Genomic DNA, 20,198 nt, shown 5'->3' with positions numbered 1-20,198 from the left:
CGCTGTCCGTCCGTCTGTCACCAGGCTGTATCTCATGAACCGTGATAATGATAACTAGACTGTTGAAATTTTGCAGATTATGTATTTGTGGTGCCGCTATAATAACAAATAGGTACTAAAAACAGAATAAAATATATATTTAAGGGGGGCTCCCATACAACGTGATTTTTTGCTAGATATTAATAACGGCAACAGGTAGACGCTTGATTTATTCATAGTATTTAGTCGTATAAATTCAATTTAAAATAAGGGGGCTACCATACAACAAACGTTTCGCTAATTAATGTCTAATGTTGTATAGATAATGGTACGGAACCCTTCGTGCGCAAGTCCGATTCGCGCTTGGCCCTTTTTATTACTATCTAGGTATCATAGAGGTTTATCCGAACCGGTGGTAGTTTTTTTTTTGATGGAGATAAGATTGGATGAAGATCGATATTTTGACTTTTGACTTTGTCATTTTTTTGGAAAAACCAAAGCGAACTTAGATTGCGCTTCAAAACCGTTAACAGATTGTTATGTGTTATAGTTGCTAATTCTAATTCTGATAAGATTGAAAAAAAAAAATACTATGTCAATTGAGCAGTGAGGCCTCACCCCTGCCAAAAAAAAAACACACTAATTTATTGAAAATATAAAAAAAGCTCACTCTTTAGCTCAAACGAAAGTCTTTGATTTGCTTTGAAATAATAAGTGGTTTATTTCGAAAAAATGCCTTTCGACAAGTTTCTTGCGGCGCATCCTTCTTGGAAATGGTGGTTTTTTCAAAGCACTAGTAGTTTTTAAAAAAAGTGACCAGTAAAAGAGCCCTTTGCGGCCTAGGTAGTTGCAGAACAAACGTTTTGAATTTTTTAAATATGTTTTTTGAACTTTGTTATCTTTCATTGCAGACGGTTCACCCAGTCCTGGACCAGGGTACGCGCACTCTTCAGGCGGATTCTCGCCTAGTCGACACCACGATGTTGTCACTTCCTCGGACACGGTTACAAGATTCCCCTTTTGGCCCGAAGGTAGCTAATATCTCATCTCAAACTGGTAGATCGTTCAGGCTTGATAGTTTTCTTAATTTAGGTCTCTTACAGTATACCTACTAAAGTATTAGGTAATTTCAAGGAACGGATGGCGAGTAGTTTGAGAATCGGGCAGTAGCACTTAAGTTGTACATATAAAGCTCTTTTGGTAAATTGTGCGCCTAACGCTAGTTTCCATCTGTTGGAATTTTGGAGTCAGTAAGTAATAGCAAGCAGTAATAGGTACCGAATCATAGCAAAATATCCGAATGTAGCAAAGTATCCAGCGACTCAAATTGTTTGTTTGTTTTTTTATACTCTTTATTGTATAAAAAGGAAAAACAAAAAGGTTACATAAATAAAAGTAAAGTGTTAAGTATAAAGGTGAACTTATCCCTGCAGGGATCTCTGCCAGTCAACCTTTGAGTGGTAGAGGAGCAATCAAAAAATAAGGATCGACAAATAGAGCGAAACATTTGAATAAAAATAAATGCATATGTAAACCTCAAATACCTAACTATATACAATAAATATATAACACATATATAAACCATTAATATATTTATAAAAGCATAGCATGCACAGAAAAGGATTTGGAGTAGATCTTGGATGAGGTAGAAGGAGATGCTAGAAGGAGATTGGCGCTTGACCGCAAACAATGTTCGCTGCCTTCAGCTAAGCAGCTGAATCGCTCAGAAAGATATAAAGGAGCCGAAGGATTAAAAATAATGTACAATGCAAATGACAGAATGTGGACGTTTCTGCGGTCCCTGATAGTTAGTTTTCAACTTGACCAAGAACCGAAATGTCAGAAGTCTCTCCAGTAGCGTAAAGTGCATAACGCAGAACATCAAAATCTCAATTAGTTCCTATCGTATAACGTCCATAACTATTACATATTGCCAAAAATCGTGTCATTAAAAAAAAGCAAATTGTCAAAACCTAAGCTGGCCATACACGTCACGGTCCACCGCACAGGTTTGCCTGCACAGGTCAGGTAGCTTATATGGGGACGTTAAAGACGGAGCGGTCTTTACAAAGACTACAGTATATATCGGGTCGTCAGTTCTATTTGCGATGGCATCATTATTCAAAGCAGTTAGTCGGAGTACAAGAATGACCATAAAGCAAAGCGTCCAAAAATCATCCGACTATTATAATTAACATTATTTAATATTCGCATATTTCTATTTGACTGTAATAATTAGAGTTCAGATCATCATCGGTGGAGTAATCGTCATTCTGTACGCCTCTCTGCCAATGCTTTGAGCTCCTGGTACGACATTACATTGACATTTTCTTTGGCTTGATCCACAAACGCACGTCTCGGTCTTCCCCTGCAGCTTGAAGTACTCTGTCGACCATCATGCAGTAAAATTTTACCACGTTTTCGTAACACGACAATCTTCTATACTTTTGAGTTCTCTTTTCAATTTTACGATAGACATTACGCCTATTTGGCTCCCTTTATTCCCGTTACAGATGCATTTGCAGTATTTTGCATCTTGCCACGTGACTTCTTTTCTAAGCAAGGCTAGGAATAAAACAAAGCTAGGCATCAATTTAATCTTCGTATTTTAACGTCGGTGCCATATTTAAATACAGTTATTGGTTTGATGTCTTTTTGTGGCATTATTTTTTAAATCGGTTAAAAATTTATTTACTTTTTTAAGACACATGAAATTAATAGTTAAAAAGAAGACAAATAAAATTTACCTAAGAAACCTTAATAAATATATCTATATATATGTTACTATAAAAATAAAAATTATAAAAAAAACACCCCGTCCAAAAGATCTGCCTGTGGCAGGGTTCCCATGTGCGACCGACGGACTATGTCATTTATGGTGCCATGACGGTACATACGGCCGGCGCTTCTAGCACATGAAAGACCATGTCGTCCCGGTTAATCGACTTTTTTGCCACACGCCCAGATGCCAGGAATGCATATTCTGGCCCCAAGTCTCAGGGAAATTGCTATCCGCAAAGCCTTGGGTCCAGAATAGTGCCAATATTCCTCGATGGCAAGGCGTTCAGCCAATGGACTGCCTCGGGTGCGCAAACAGCTAACAGACGGGCGCGTTCAAAATTGTCCGGACAGTTTTCGAGGCGGGAAGCGTGAGTTGCATTAAGGCGAGGATCTGTTTAACCGTGGGGGTGTCCGCTCCAGGGCACGAGTCACTCCAAGATTTCTCGGCCTCCGCCAGGCAGGCTAACTCATCGACAGGTATCTGTGGGTTATTTAAAATAATAATAGAGACAGCGAGCTGTAGGCAAAGACAAGAAAGCAGCTAATGCCACACTGGATGATGAGCGAACACCAAACCACCAAATCGAATGGGGAGAACAGCTTGAGTCCCACGAAAAAGTATTGAAACTGATGTTAAGAATTTTGGATAGAGTTGCCTGGAGATAATTCAATAAATACGAACCGTGGTGTTTCCCGATCAATAATATCGTGAATATTACCCATTATTTTTCCATTTGAATGCATACAAATTCAAAAGATGACAAACGTAAAACAAAGACAATTGTTGTCGTTATTGAAAGAAAGTATTGCCTAACGTTTCTGATCTGACGCTCACGATCGCAATCAAATGACAGATTTCTCATATAAAAACTGTCATTTGATTGCGATCGCGATCGTCAGAAACGTTAGGCAATACGGTCTCTGTTCGTATTTTAAGTGGCTGGTTATGTTGTCAAGTTTACTTGTAACCATAAATATTGTTTCTGAACAAGTTTCTGATCAATATAAAAAATTTTTTGGTCACGTTTGTTGTTTGTGGCATTATTTGAGATTGAGGTGCTTATCCAGACTAATTAAAAATATACCTAGACAAAAAAGTAAATGAAAGTATCATTATTACATCAATCTCGGATATGTTTCCTTATATTAAAAGCTCGCATGAACTTTAATTATGAGCGCCATCTATTCACGCTCTTTAACACTTTTGGGCAGTCTATTCGTTTTGTTCCCGGTTCCTTTCATTCTCGTCTAGGCAAGGCTTGTTAGATGGCAGTGTACAATCAACTACTTACTGAATTTTTGCATGGGACATTTTCAGAGTTTGAATAGCTTAAAAACTTCTTTGACATTACATTAATATCCAAACGGTGTTGAAAATCAAATTAACGTTTAGAGTCCGGTCGGATACAGTCGAGTCGACATTTAGCTTGAAAAATAAAATTATTCACAGACAATAAAATAGCTATACTCGCAGTTTCTAGAAGGCAGGAAGCCATTGTGTTTAATCAAGCTTACACTTGGCGAAATAGCTGCCGAAGCCAATATTTCAAAGAGAATTTAAAAAAGGGAACTTACAGCAAAACTGAAACGTAATTATGCCCTGGACTGTAATGAAATTCAAAATTAAACGCAAAAACTGGTAGTTAAATACTAGAAGCACGACCTACCTCGTAATCACCATGCATAAATTAGCCACAGAGCATGTGGATAGTCTAAGATTTGAGATTATAATGCACTAATTTTTAAAAACATTATCCCGTTGATTACAGCCATGATTAATTGCTTGACGTTCGGCCAATTGCGCATTTCGCCGTCGAAGTTTGGAATTTTCTAATTTAGGCAACCTGGATTTTTATGCGGTGCTACTGCTGCTGTCCTCGCTCTGGGCGATGGTGATGGTAACGGTGCTTCCAACGAGTTATACATCAAAGCTTTGGCAAATTAGTACTTATATATTTTCTTCGTTTTTCATGTGTTCTCTATTTCTATCTCTACTTGTATTAGGTCAAATTGTTCGATTAACTTATCTACATTTTGTACACGAGCCCTAATTTCTGCGATATTGCACTGGTTGTTCTGATCTGATAGGTACCTACGCAATTTAGTTTTCTGGTAATTCTACCTTGTATTGAAGATCGTTATTCCCATTTCTGACAGGTGATTTTCTTCCATCTAATCGGGACCAAATATTAGCATAATATTATATTAACTGAATTTTAGTCTCACTGATTTTAGAGTTATTATATCGATGAAACACTGGTTCTTTGTCCATACTAAGGTGCGTCAAAAATACTTAATGCTTAGTGTACCTACTTATATTAATTTAAAAGCGGCCAAGTGCGAGTCGGACTCGCCCATGAAGGGTTCCGTAGCAGCAAGTAACATAATATAAATGTCTCCTTATAAACGATTTACGACGTATTAAAAAAAACTACTTACTATATTAGTTTTGTCTTTCTCTTATTTTAGAAGTTACAGGGGGGAGGGACACATTTTACCACTTTGGAAGTGTCTCTCGCGCAAACTGTTCAGTTTAGAAAAAATGATATTAGAAACCTCAATATCATTTTTGAAGACCTATCCATAGATACCCCACACGTATGGGTTTGATGAAAAAACAATTTTCAGTTTTAAGTATGGAGATGGGGAACCCCCAAAATTTATTGTTTTTTTTTCTATTTTTGTGTGGAAATCTGCGGTTCACAGAATACATCTACTTACGAAGTTTCAACAGTATAGTTCTAAAAAGTGGCTGTGACATACGGACGGTTAGACAGACATGACGAATCCATAAGGGTTCCGTTTTTTGCCATTTGGCTACGGTACCCTAAAAATACATATTATTAAAAAAAAGATAATTAGAGGCTTTTAATCATTTATATTGATAATAAATTACATAAAATATATATATAGGTAATAAATAATTTAGAATTAACAAAATGATATTGTAACGGACGGCTCACGTCTTGGATCGAGTTTAGCTCGAAATGTTTCGGGCTATTTCGTAGCCCTTCTTCATAGGAGCATGCAACTCGGCGGCTGCCGCAACACGCACACTACGTGCCACTGCTGTGCTCGCGCGCATAATGTTATTTAACTGAACTTTAGTCTCCTGATTTTAGCTATTATAGATTAGATTAGATTAGATTTATTTATTACCTTTTGAAAAAATACATTATAAACACATGTCAGTTAATAACAAGAAATTCACAAAAGGATCGTCAAATGTATACAAAAAAATAAATCTTATTACAATAAATTGTCAGCCAGAATAAAAAATAAAAAAATAAATTTAGAATGTCAAATTAGAATAAAATTCAATTCAATAATAATAATTAAAAGCAAAAGAAGAATAATATACTTAAATCTAAGTCAAATTTATGCAATAGGAACAATCAATCAAACGAGCAATAAAATAATTAAAATGTCAAAAAACAATAAAAGTTATTATAAAATTAAAATTCACTTCACAAAACTGTGAAAAATGTCAACAAAACAAAAACAAGAGTACAAAACAAGTACATAAAAACAAAAATGAAATGCATATATGATGTCAACATAAAATCTCACTGTAAGTAACTCTTTTAAAGAGTACAATGACTTGTCTAAAAGAAGTTTTCTTAGTGTGCGTCCAAATGTCTCATCCGAACATTCATTTTTTAAGTCCGCGGGTAGCCGTTCATAAAGCCTAAGGCCCAAGACGCGCGGGTTTTTATCAAGCAGCGCCAACCGCCGCGGCACTGCTTGCAGTCCCCTGTCTGGCGGGTTATTCTGCCTGGGATATTGACACGTTTAAACGAATTAATATTTTGGCGTGTAAACATAATAATACCGTAAACGTACTGCGAATAATGCGTCAATATCCCAAATATCTTAAATTGGTCCCTGCAAGAGTACCTAGGCCATAATCCAGCTATCGTGCGCAGAGCTCGCTTCTGGACTTTATACACTCTGTCAGAGTTTGTCGAATATCCCCACAAAATGATGCCGTACGACAAGAGTGTATGAAAATGAGCATGATACATTTGGATTAAGGCTTTCCCGGAAATGAGAGGCCTAAGTTTTCGTAAGGCAAAGACGATACTGCACAATTTTTCACAAAGCTTGTCTACATGCTCTTTCCATGTTAATCCAGCGTCAATTTCAAATCCCAGAAACCTGCTCGTACTGCACAGCGGCAGTGGACTTTGAACATGAGAAGTCTCAACATGGTTCCTGGTCTTAAACAGCACCACGTTGGACTTTGTGACGTTCATAATAAGCCCATTTGCCGCAAACCACTCCCTCAGCTGATTGCACACGTCACTCATCCTATCTTCGAGCTGCATATAACTACTAGCTCTCACAACTACCGTTGTGTCATCCGCAAACAACACCACTAGACCATCGGCAATAGAGGCAACGAGATCATTAAAGAGCAGAAAAAGAGTGTTTCCCAAGGCGGACCCTTGTGGGATTCCAATCCCACAATATCGAAGGAAGGATCAAATATATAAAAAAATAAGCCTTATAGTCTATTATATTTTAGTAACTTAATTTTCGTCGGAGGAAAACCACAACGTCAGTTTCTATATAGGTTGACATAAAAGTGTAATTTTTAAATAATTAATTTTAGAATTAATACATAAACTGTAAATTTGTAGAAAACTAAACAAAAAAGGTTCAATTCGGGACAAGAACTGAATCAAAATTAGCAGACTATCATGTTGACCGACTTGTCAACGCCCGGCCCATAAACTTGACGTTTAATCAAACTATTGCGTGCTCTCCATTATAAACGCAAAATAAAAAAATATAATATAAGAATACAGTTAAACAATAATAAACAACTATCAAGACAACTTTGTGGTGGTGGTATACATGCATGATGAATAAAAAAATAAAATTAATCTTAGACTATCCATGCTCTGTAACTATTGTCTAACTATATCGGGGACAGGGATTGGAGAACCTAAAGCGAGGTAAGAAGAAACGAAGGTTTCTTTATGACCTATGGGTAAAGCGAAAAGCAACCAGCGTTTTGGTGGACTGTAAATTTTGGGGTAATAATTATAATGTTAAAATAAAATATAGCTAACGAATGCTGTATCTGATTGTCATTGGTTGGCTTTTCTTGCATTTTCAGCTCTTCGTCAAGTAGTCCAGCTCTCACGAAGTCTTTCTTTTAATCCCGTATTGCATTCAATCGCTGTTATCACTTGGTCGTATTTCTCTTGGAGGCCAACAACAAGTAAATAGGCGATTTTGTCCCGTTCCGTTAAAGAGTCTCCATAGCGCACTCCAATTAACTGGTTATCAAAATAGTTTTAAATTTTTGCTGTAGAGATTGTTTTAGATTTATTTACTTTCGCCTTTATAGTATGATTGATATGACCCTCTTCCTTTGGAATAATTCCTTCAATACGTCTCTCATATTCCTTGCGGTGTCACATATTTTAATAGTATTTAAATATTTGTCCGGGAGACATTGAACTATAATATTCTTCGCCTTGGCGTTTGCTTTCATAATATCTTCTATATTTGGTTGGTGTACCTACTTACGTTTTTGTCTTCCTCTATAATACCCGATAATCCTTTCAAAATGCACTTTACAGGGTATAGTCAATTATTAAAATGTTTGGCTCTTAGTTGTGGAAAATTAGACGATGCCATTATTTTCTTTAAGTTTAATTGTTGGGTTGACACTTTGATTACTTTTGTTTTTTGAAAGCTGTAATTTTTCACGGATATATATGTTAACTACTCGTATGCCGACAAAATGGTACAATATAAAATAAATTTTGTTAGGGTACCTCCCATAGACGTAAAGTGGGGTGATTTTTTTTCTCATCCAACCCTATAGTGTGGGGTATCGTTGGGTAGGTCTTTTTCGATTCAGTGATTTGTTTGCGAAATATTCAACTTTAAAGTGCAAATTTTCACTAAAATCGAGCGTCCCCCCCCCTTTAAAATCTAAAACGGTGGGTGGAAAAATTTGAAAAAAATCAGGATGGTAGTAAGTAAATCTAAATATATACACATATTGGGAAGATTCCGTATAAAATACAAAATCCTTAAAAAAATATTACTTAATTTTTTCATAATGACTACGGAACCCTATTTCGGGCGTATCCGACACGCTCTTGACCGGTTATTTTTGTTAATCACTCACCAAACTTTTGGTCGTGTAGATAAAAAGGTGCTTCGTCGTGCTGGTAGTATCTTCAACTCCCTCAGGTTGGTTTTATGGTTGTAGCTGTCAGTTGAGTTACCTATTGAATAGTCCCTAGCATTCGAAGACTCGCATGGTCGGTATTGTAATTTTTAAGGTATCCAAATATTCGTGCGATGTAAGGATGTGGTTTTGACAGTGACATATCGATAAAAAATACGGATCTCTCTCGATTCTACCTCTTATCTATATTGAGCATGAGCACCATAATGTTTATAGCAGAGCTCGCAGGTGTCAAAGAAAGTATATATTTTTTTATATTAAATAGTAATTTATTTTTGTTTGTCGTAATAGTACCTTAAGGGCGGTAAATAAGGAATTACGAGCGAGTCTACTAGAAGCCCGAAGTCGAAGACTGAGGGCTTTAATGAATCGATGTTCGTAATTCTAGTACCGCCCGTGCGACATACAATGTTTTCATCACATTTGCGAGTAAAATTGTATATTTGTAAAAGAAAAACTAATATTCTTAAAAAAATTGCCGAGACCGCTGACTGCGCTCTTGGCACCGCCAGCTCCCCGCCGCCCTCCTCCTCCTCCGCAGCATGTGCCCGACGTGCGCGCGCCGCGCGCTGCAGGCGATGCATCACACAATGCAGTAACACACTCATTTACCGACCTTGGGCTTCATGACAAGAAAATTAGTACGGGCAATGACTCATTTACCGACCACGGGTTTCATGACAAGCACATTAAGGTCGAGGGTTTTAATTAGGGGGTTGCAAGCAAGTTAGCCTGCATGTTACGACACTGTTTACGAACAAGTGTGATGAAAAGGTATTTTCACTTCTCATGCTCGTAAAGTTCGTGTTTATGCTGGATCTAGGCGACATAAAATGACTTTTTATGCACTAGTGCATAAAATAAAACCTTCGTCTAAGACCAAGGTAATCAGGTGTCAACAGCCACAAACAAAGAAGTTTATATTTTTTTTCATAATTTTTAATTTATATAAAATAAAAAAATAATCAAATCAATCAAAATAACCCCTCAGTCCCTCAGTCCTCTTGTTCTGAGAGGAGGCCTGTGTCCAGCAGTGGGACGTATATAAATTAAATAAACTAAAAAATATAATTATATGGTAATGCATGATAAATAAAATGTACATGGGTAAGGCCGCGAATTTTGACCAATGTGACATAGAAATAACATAAAAAAATTCGTGACGTTACCATAAACGTAACGCAAATTTTTATAAAGCCTAGATCAAACTGGTAAAAATTCCCATTAGATAACGTATGTATGAAAAAAAATACATGTCACATAATAAAGTAGTTTTTATTTTTACTACAACTTTCTGACGATACTGATCTTAAATCTGTCCTATATGAGATCTATAGAGCTAAACATGAGAATGTGGAAGTAGATGTACCCTCTAGTTGACGAACATCTTTCCAAAAGTGTATCTTTACATGCCTCTCTAACACTGACAATAAGGTGCACATTTATAAGCATAACGAATTTGGATGTGGTTTTTTTTTATTCGACTGGATGGCAAACGATCAAATGAGTAAGAGATCACCACCGCCATAAAAATCTGCAACGCCAGGGTATTGCAGACGCCTTGCCAACCTAGAGGCCTATGATGGGATACCTCACGTGCCAGTAATTTCACCGGCTGTCTTACTCACCACGCCGAAACACAACAGTGCAAGCACTGCTGCTTCACGGCAGGATTAGCGAGGAAGATGGTGGTAGCAATCCGGGCGGACCTTGCACAAGGTCCTACCACCTAGTTGTGAGCATGCTTGTGACTTCGACTGTACAAGCTATTAAATACCTCAAAGAAATGGCCAAAACCCTAAATCACAGGTTTTACCAATTTAGGAAGTAGTATCTTAGTTAAGTGGACAATGTAAAAAGATGTTTTTGGAAATAAATTATTATGATTATTAAGTTTAGGTAACAAATGAACTAAGTAGGTAAGTGAATCTCTCCGTTTGTCTCTCACTTTAAATACGCTATGCATGTAGCAGGACGTGAACACAGAACTCGCCACAATTCTCTTGTGCCGATCCCTGCACCTACAGATTAAATTTATTTAACTTCAAAATATCCATCTAACTAACTTACTGTGCGTGCAGTCATTAGAAACCTAATAATAAACTGGTGTAAGTTAGAATTTTTCTGTGTGAACTTCCCTTTACCACATTTTTTCGTTACGTTATGTACAAAATACGTAGCATTTTGTAAAAATGTAACGAAATCGTAACGAAAGTGTAACGTATTTTATACAAAATCGTTTATCATGGTGAATAACGACATTTTGAACATAATAACACATGCCACTTACATGGAAAAGATTACCCTATCGTATGAAAAAACAACCAGTTCAAAATAATCACTACTTACCCTTAAAATCGAACAAGCACTTTCGACGTTTTTTCGAAAAAAAACCTCCGCGTCACTTTTGATGGCTGTTTGTCAACAAACTGATGAGATTTATTTATCTCATCGATGTTGCCCTATTAGAGTATTAGTTGCCAGTGTACAAAAACAATTTTTTACCGGAATTGGCGTTAAAGGTAGCTTAATTAAGCGTCACCTAAGTATTCGTAACGAAAACGTGGTTTTTTGGCACGTGAAAAGAAATAAATATAAAACATGAAAATTATTTGATTATCATGATTCCGCAATCGGTAGGACTGTCGTTATATCATAAAATTTTGTTTAAACAAAATCATGATCATGAGAAGTTAAATAGCATGAAAAATAATAAGGTATTAAGTACTCGTGGTCAAAAAAATAGTCAATTTTCGTTACGTTTTGGACGGTAATATATTTTTATTATTTTTTTAAAAGGGTTTAAATCAATTATCTCATTTGCGACCTTGAGAGTTTATATCGTGTCATATAATAAAAAAAAAATTAAACCTCTAGGTGTTATCAGTTTTTTTTTATCAGCGTTCCAATTTGAAACGTCCAAATTGGTCAAAATTCGCGGCCTTACCCACATAGTAAGTGAACAATTGTTTCCACTGTTTATTTCGTTTCCTCGCCATCGAAGTGAAAAGCAGAGTGTAAAACTCGAGCATTAAACCCATTTCCCCCTCGACGTGTCTATCCACCCTCGCCATACGTCTTGGGTGAAATGGCTCGTTTTATGCTGTTGTTGTACAATCTACTATTTGACACACCAACAATTGGAATACAATAGAGAATCTATTTTCTTAAACAAATCAGACATCCATTACCTATCATACAGGCCAGTCTATCAAAGATTGCAAAACCTCTTTTTCAATGCTCCTCCACAATCGTTTCCATCAGACTCCAGAATTCCAGATCCTTTGACATGCTCTTCCTCCTCTCAGAAAGACTAACACAAAACATCCATGTCACTTCGGCAGAACACATGTTTCCCTTTAGGCAATGCCTTAGTCAAAATGGCCGCAACCATATATTTTGTCTCTAAGTACTTCAAATTCAGTACACAATTTCAAGGGTGTCCCTGATGAAATGATAACGGACGCCGATATGTGTTGTCCTCTGATGCTACACCGGGTTAAGTGCTATAGCCATAGCACATTGACTATCTGTGTGAATTGTTGTACTCTCCTCCTTACTTAACAATTCATTTAGAAAATGTCTTAAGAAAATAGCTTCCTTAGTAGCTTCAGATAAACTTACATATTCAGCCTCTGCTGTGGATGGATATGGCTATAGGTACTCCTTTGCTTTGAGGTTTGCCATGATACTGCTCCTTTGGCCATTATAAAAAAAAAACAAATATGACTTCCTGTCTACTAGATTTCCCGCATGATCAGCATCAGCAAATTCTAGTATGTTTTTGGAACTCTCCTCAAAAACTAGACCCCGGAGTATGTTGGGGCAATTGTCAGAATGTACAGGTGTCAAAATGTCAAGAACGTAATGTCCGATTGTTAAAATGCCCAGTTGTCATTATGTCCAGTTGCCAAAACAATAAATAGTTTAGTTTTAGTTTTAGTCTTGGATGTTAGATAGTATTTATTGTAGGATAGGAATTCATGAAGTTGCCAAAACAATAAATTGTTAAAAAGTCCAATTGTCATAATGTCCAGTTATCAAAACACCCATTTAATAAAATGTCTAGTAGCCATAATGTCCACTTACTAAATCACCCATTTGCTAAAATGTTTAGTTGCTATAATGTCCAGTTACCAAAACAACAAAATGCTAAAACGTCTAGTTGCCGTAATGTCCAGTTACCAAAAAAGTTAAAAAGTCTTATTATCAAAACTAAACAGCATTAGTACACAGATACCCCAACAAAGATCAGTAATACGGTTTCCGCTTACCAATCGTAGGCTAATATCTCGCCCATAGGGTTCAATCTTGTGTGGGACTTTAAACTTTATACAAGGTTTTATTCACTGACACTCAAGATTGACCTTGCAGTAGTCAGTATGGCTGAGCGCTGCGGGCTCTTTGCCTTCTATCTCAAAAACGGTTGAGCGTACGAAATTTTTTTTTACGTCATATTTGTTACAAATGTATTGCTCTACATACAAACAACCAGTTTGTTGGAAATGAAAAAAACAACCAGTTATTTCACATTCTGGAAAAACCGTTTTTATAGCGTTTATTTGAGCCTTCTCGTAATCGCACTTGAATTTGTTAATTACAATGTTAAATTTATCTCTTAGTATAGAGAAGACACGCAAATAGGTCTCGGTACTTTTGTCAGGGAGAAGTGCGTATACCATTGGTACTACACAAATATAGTCATTGGTGCTTTCTATATCCATGTGAATACTGTATAGCTGATAGAAGGCAACACACACACAACTTCGAAAGTACCATCGCCAAAGAAGGTTGTTTTGCTTGAAATGAGGGCATTCTTCATAGTTTTTAAAGAGAGTTCGCTCCTAAAAATGAGTAACTTATTTGTGTTTCCGTCTTCACTAATTAAAAACTTATCTTTTAGAATATCCGGTATTTCTAAATCTGCCAGGTTGTTAAATTTTGTCGATGTAACATTGAGTACATTTCTGCGAGCCTTGTACATCAACCGCTTTAGCGAGTTGAAGGAAGGCACGTGTGTTGTGTTGAAGTCGGCACCACTATCATCCTCATCCGGTACATGTAATCCAGTTAAACTCTCCTCATACAACTTACGCACAGGAGAGTAGCGGGTGCATACATTTCTTTTAAAATCTTGTTTTGCTAAGTGTATAGTGTTAAGATGTGCTTGCCTCACAAAGATGCGTACTCTCCCTCAAAACTCTGGTCCTTTCGCTATTTACCTCGGTTCACACATCTCCACAGAGTAGAGCCGTCATTGTTTTTTCCATTGTTATTATATCTGTGCAACCCAATTAGTACCGTTTCTTTACCCTTTTGATTCATACTGAAAGTTATTGACTCCATGTCTCGTTTTGTAATATTTATTTAACCGCAAAGAAATGGACCCGTAGATTATTATTAGTATTCCCCTTAATGGCGGCCTTAAACACCCGTAGATAAAGATTGGATTAGCAGACAATGTGCCATGTCAACTTCAACTTCATTTACTTTATTATTTATCAGAAATAGCCACTTCAGCCAATGTCATTATCTATCGGAATTGATTACCAAAGAGGGTTTAAGTATTATAAATGTAAATTGAAGTCTCGCTGAATGGTCAGATGATGATGGTGTAGTCTAGATGACTAGGCGAACCATTCTTAGTGTAGAGATCCATTGCCGTTACTAGGAAATGAACTACAGATGAAAATAATGCGATGTGAAAAAATGCACCAGCAAAAAAGCGTATCTTTATGGCACTTACGCTTTTCAGTAAAATGCCTGTGACATACGGACATGACCAAACAATAAGGGTTGAGGATTTGCTATTTTGAGTACGGAACCTTAATACTACGAGTACTAAGAGAGTAATGGTCTTTATAACATCTGGACATTATGAGTCCTTGGATCTACTGACACTTGTACATATTGACTAATGGTAGGCCGTCTTTCGCATTGAAGTCGCCGAGTACCATGGTCCATGTTCCTCTGTTTTGCTCGCATGCCTTGTTGAGTAGATCGTAATATTCTTCTAACTCGTTATCGCTGTGTGCAGATGTTGGGGCATAAGTTTCGATAAGGGTTAAGGTATGCCTAACCGAAATAGACAACTTAAGCACAGCTACTCTGTCGGAATAACCGACGAACTCCAGAATGTTATTTTTCCATTTCTTCTTCACGAGAAAACCTACACCGTACAGTCCACCAATCATTCCATAACGGTAAATTATATTACTGCCTCTCTCAATCGTTTGTTCGCCCTCTCTGCGCACCTCTGATATTCCCACAAACAAAGTCCCACTTGATTTTACTAAGAGCGTGTTCCAATTCAACGAGACGCTCCTTCTTCATCAAAGTTTGAACATTGTAGGTGAGAATGTGTATGGTGTCGGTGCCCATTTTGCTAAGCGTAGTCGTTTGACGGGGGATCGTATATGCCCGGGGATTCTTAGCACCCCTTACTCCAGGACTGGTCCGGCTTCCGCCCGAGCCGGGGTCGCTGGAGCGGCCGGGCACTCGGGGCCGAGACGGGGAATTGTGCATTTCATGTGTAATAAGGGGGGTTTGGACCATAAACCCACCACACTGGTCCAGTGCGGGTTGGTGGGTGATTCGCCAGAGCCTCGTTCGTTGCTTGGCAGGGTGCAAATCCGCTGCCAGAGTAAGAATAGTACTAAACAATGGAGAAGTCCCCTACCTGGTCCAGCCTAATTTTAATTTTATTCGCGGATTTTCCCATTTAAACATAATTAAAACTTTATAAAAGCATGAAGCTCCGTTTTCTCTATTTTCATGAGATGTAATGTCGGAATCACTTTAAACGGGTTTATTTTTAACAGGCAGCTATAAAAGAAAAATTTCAAATGACGTTGCATAACTTTTTTTTTTATTATTATTTTGCATACTTTCCAACTTGCCCTCGTATGTGTATGGTACACCTAGTACTTTATGTTAAAAAATTGGCTAGTCACATCGGATGATATCTCTTTTCTCAAACAATATTTCCTTTCATTGATAATTCAGAAGCGTACCATGACTTGTTATAGACGTGATTTATAATATTTGCATACTTTCATATGCTAATCGTCTCCCTGATAAGATTTCGCTATCCTAATCGACGATTTTGATATTATTATTCACCATGTAAGTTATCCAAAACTACATTAAAACAGTTGTTTAAAATGCACGTCGAAACCTCCAAACATGACGCTCAAAAAAATTTACATGACAGAAAAATCTATTAAGTCATGTAACATTCAGTATCAGTCAATATTAATCAAGATAGTAGAGCTTACAGATTTTTACACGCTCTTGGTGATGTTTGTTCATGTAGACATAACCGTTGTTGTTTGTACCATCCGCTAGATTGCACTGGATAATTGCATACAGTCCAATGCTCTCTTTGCACTGCTTCCAAGTTCACGGTGGCTATGGATGGCATGCATGACTGTATCAGAATTATGCTGAAAATAATACCAACCTTTCGGACACCATACCATAACATGAATGTATAACAAATAATTTAACTTTAAAACAATGAATAATATTCATGTGTTTTATGATAATAATTTAACAAAAAAATAAAGAGTTTTCCGTAAACATTATGATTTATTCAGATATCCATGCAATTTTTAAAGTTTTTTCAAATACTTAACTAATACGAAATACACCTTTTGCGTACCCAAATACCCAAGTTTTAAATAAGCAAAGAACAAAATATTTTAGATAGTGCTTCGATTCGGTGCCACCCAGTACTACCAATATTTTATTTATTGCTCAACATTCTAAATGTATTTAAAAGTTTTTCTTTGTTTTGTTTTCGTCTGATTTTCTCAATAGTTGTACAAGGTTTTTCTTGTCCATTTTGGTGTGTAAAAATCCATTACTACTACTGCATTTCTTGCCTAGTCAAATAAATTCTTTATCATGTCATTACTCTTTCAGGGGGATCCCCCAGCCCTAACCCTGGATATGTGCCCTCAAGCAGCTTTTCCCCGACTCGTCGACACGAGGCTGTGACGTCCTCCGATGCTGCCGCATCACGTTTCTCATTCTGGCCTGAAGGTATATACCGTGCTTTAAGATTTCCATCGAACAGACACGTGTAATGAATAACATAACATAAAAGACAACAATACGATTGCAGTAAATTTCGATATGAATTGGAGTTGGCTAAAACGGGTTTTATTATTTTCCATAACATAGACCACATAGAACTTCTCTTTCGGATGTAGTCAACCTCTAAGACAACAAAAGATGCTGACATATTTTGAGAAGTTGTTAGCGTATTTCAAATTAATGGAGAATCATACAAACTATCAGAAAGCATCTTCTAGTTTGATCGTTAGTTGTGCTTTTGCTTATTTTGTATATTTTCTTTAATATTTAAACAAGTCATCGAATATTATTTCAGTTGGCGTGAAAGAAGAAGCATCATCGACTCTCATAACAAATGCAGCGCCTTATTCGAAATGTTTCATGTAAAACCAGGAGCGAGAATCTCACAAGACTACGCTATCCTACGTACCACACTTACTTTGATTTCAGTCACAGCACTTTGGTTCCCTGCTTTCGTTTATCTAAAGTTCTTACAATTTATTATTATTTTATGTCTAGGTACAGACAATAATAATATCTCTTTGACCTTAGTACAATGCGCAATAAGTGAAAAGTGTACTTTAGACGTACCTACTTAATGACCCTGACTCCCACAAATGAAACCTTGAGCGAATTTAACTTTTAGAGGACGTATATATAATGTTAACCGATACTTACGGGTTTTACGAGTACTATACCGGTTTAACGTAGCTTATATCGGCACTTTTCGGGAACAAGAGTACGCAAATTATACTCTTTCCTCTATTGAGAGGAAAGAGTGTAATTTTCGTAAGAAATTATTTATATTTCTTCGTGTATTGACTTCTAAGTAAAGGGTTTATGGAGGATAGACATTAAAACATTACTTGTATAAATAAATGTAGTTAGATCGTAGATCGATGTATAAAATTATAACGTGAAACGTGCATTTAAATTGGTAAGTATGAAGAATAGTTTAGGAAAAAATCTTGTCTTTTACCTGTGTCATTGATGATAAATAAATATTCAGTGTCTATATTTATACATTTAATGCTGCCGGCAATCAACTGTTAATCTAGGATTCTATATACCTATCCCACCGCGAAAAACATGCTTTATCGTTATCGATTACTGTGACGCAATGTTACGTTAATTAGTTTTTTTGAAAATCGAACAATAATCCTCCAATCACTATTTCAAACAATGAAGAGGATTTTACGACTTAATTTTACGGAGGATTTGTTTCTAATTGTTGCTTTGGCTTGCAATTAAGTACCGTAAACTGCTTCAACTTTGCCCTCTAACATTGCCCGAGTTGATTTAGAGTCGATAACTTAGGACTCTTATAGGTTTTAAACTTTTATCTACACAGGAATTATTATTACGGGGAAAATTAAAAACCTAAAGTAATGAAAGTTGTCCTTACATTAGTGCTGGTGCTTAAAAAGCAACTATGCAGTTGCAAATATTATTTTCAGTATAGAGCAAGATTCCTTCTTCTCTCTTTTAGACTGTGGACCCGCCATTTCTCACAATGGTGGAATAAAATAGTCAAGGCGGTAATAAAATATCGGTCTCATTTCACTTAAAATTTATGATAATGGGTCTATAATGAATAGTGTAATAAAAATGTCCCTTTGCTCTAGAAATTGTTAAAAATAAATACTCACAATAACTATATATACTAAATAACTTATACCCCACCCCCCTCCTCCTCTTCTTTGCCTTAGTCGGCCGTCTAAAGTGGAGCGCGAGAGCTGAATTCTCTAAGGATGGATGTGGCCCATAACGAGGACTTAGCGTACGTAGCGTTGCTGAAACTTGCAAGTATTAGTGCAATGGGTCATCACACCAAATGGGTACAGTGCAGTGCACCAAGCGCTTTACAAAGTCGTTTATGACAGGTCCTACAGATTTTTTTTTTATTAAAGCTGCTTATCACATTGAGTTTCCTTGAAAATAGACTATGTTGTGGGTTAGTATCACTTTGTCTAAAAAGCAACTGGTCTAAGTAGCAAGTGGTTTAAAGGCGTGTTAAGACTTGCAAGAAAAATCGTGCAAGTTGCATTACATTGCGAGGCCGTAAAGCCAACGAGTTTGTAGTGGTCAATCGAGCGCCGCAATGTAATGCAACTTGCACGATTTTTCTTGCAAGTCTAAACTCGGCTTAAGAAGCAGTTGGCCTAAGTTGGTTTAACAAGCAACTGGTCTAAAAATTTCCCAGAATATCTAGACGGTCTACGTTCGTACAAATGACATTGGACCTTAGGATGATAAAGGAATTTCCTTATCGACTATACCTATTCGTGCTAAATATTGAGTAGGCATTGAGAACAGTGGTGGTTCCACGGTCTCAAAAGGACTCCTTTTGCGACGATTATTGATAATGATAATCAAACAATAAGCTCCGTGGCTCATTTTGCCCATGACACGCAAATTTTGTGAATGTTAGGTTAATAGTAAATGGGTAGTTTGTACTAGCGTTTCAATCGCTATCAGTCTCCTCTCGCATATGTTGCAGGAATGAGCTACAGTTAGCATTCAATTTTAATAAATTGTAATTGTACCTATCGAACGCACTGCATACTTTTACAAAAAAAATTCGCTTGTCGTAGCTCATTTGTTCAATATGTACGACAGACTATTAGCGCTTGAAACGCTCGTGTGACTACCCAAATGTGGCGTGCTTAGGTAATTACGATTCGCTGTTTATGAAAATGACTGTTTATTAGATATACTTTATATTTGTAAGCGAAATCTATGATGCTGATTTTGAAACTATTTGAATTTGAATAGATAAATATAATTATTTCTGCTTAGTTGAAAAACGAGGGCCTTGGAGTAAAACCATGATGGACAGAATAGTCAATGTGTCTGGGTACACATAATAACAACATGTTTCAATGTTTCAAAGATTCATGTGGCAGTGTGTGAACCTTTGATATGCTTCATTTCAATAATATACATATAATGTATTAGGTATATAATTATGTATATTTATAAGGTGTCTTCAAATTCTTCTGGAATATATTAGTAGGTTGGTTTGACAAAGTCACACGTCAAAGTGTGCTTCCACTATGGGGACAGTTTGTGAAGTTGTGTGTTGTTGTTGCTCCTGAAAAAAAAGCTTCATTACCCCACCTACCACGTCAAAGGTGTGATTATA

At 36.7% G+C, this 20,198-nt stretch overlaps 1 protein-coding gene across 1 annotated transcript in view; it reads left to right on the top strand.

Moving 5' to 3' along the window:
• LOC141436328 (uncharacterized) overlaps positions 1 to 17,587 on the top strand; it is a 99,136-nt gene extending 81,549 nt beyond the window's left edge. Inside the window, exons 10-12 of the mRNA XM_074099267.1 lie at positions 891 to 1,010; positions 16,901 to 17,020; positions 17,370 to 17,587. Of these exons, the coding sequence (XP_073955368.1) occupies positions 891 to 1,010; positions 16,901 to 17,020; positions 17,370 to 17,440 (311 nt within the window). The 3' untranslated portion in view covers positions 17,441 to 17,587. The remainder of the gene's footprint in view (positions 1 to 890; positions 1,011 to 16,900; positions 17,021 to 17,369) is intronic.
• The last annotated feature ends 2,611 nt before the right edge of the window (positions 17,588 to 20,198 follow it).

Source organism: Choristoneura fumiferana, chromosome Z (assembly GCF_025370935.1).
Source record: "Choristoneura fumiferana chromosome Z, NRCan_CFum_1, whole genome shotgun sequence".
NCBI lineage: Eukaryota > Metazoa > Arthropoda > Insecta > Lepidoptera > Tortricidae > Choristoneura > Choristoneura fumiferana.
This window is presented reverse-complemented; position numbering and strand designations above follow the sequence as displayed.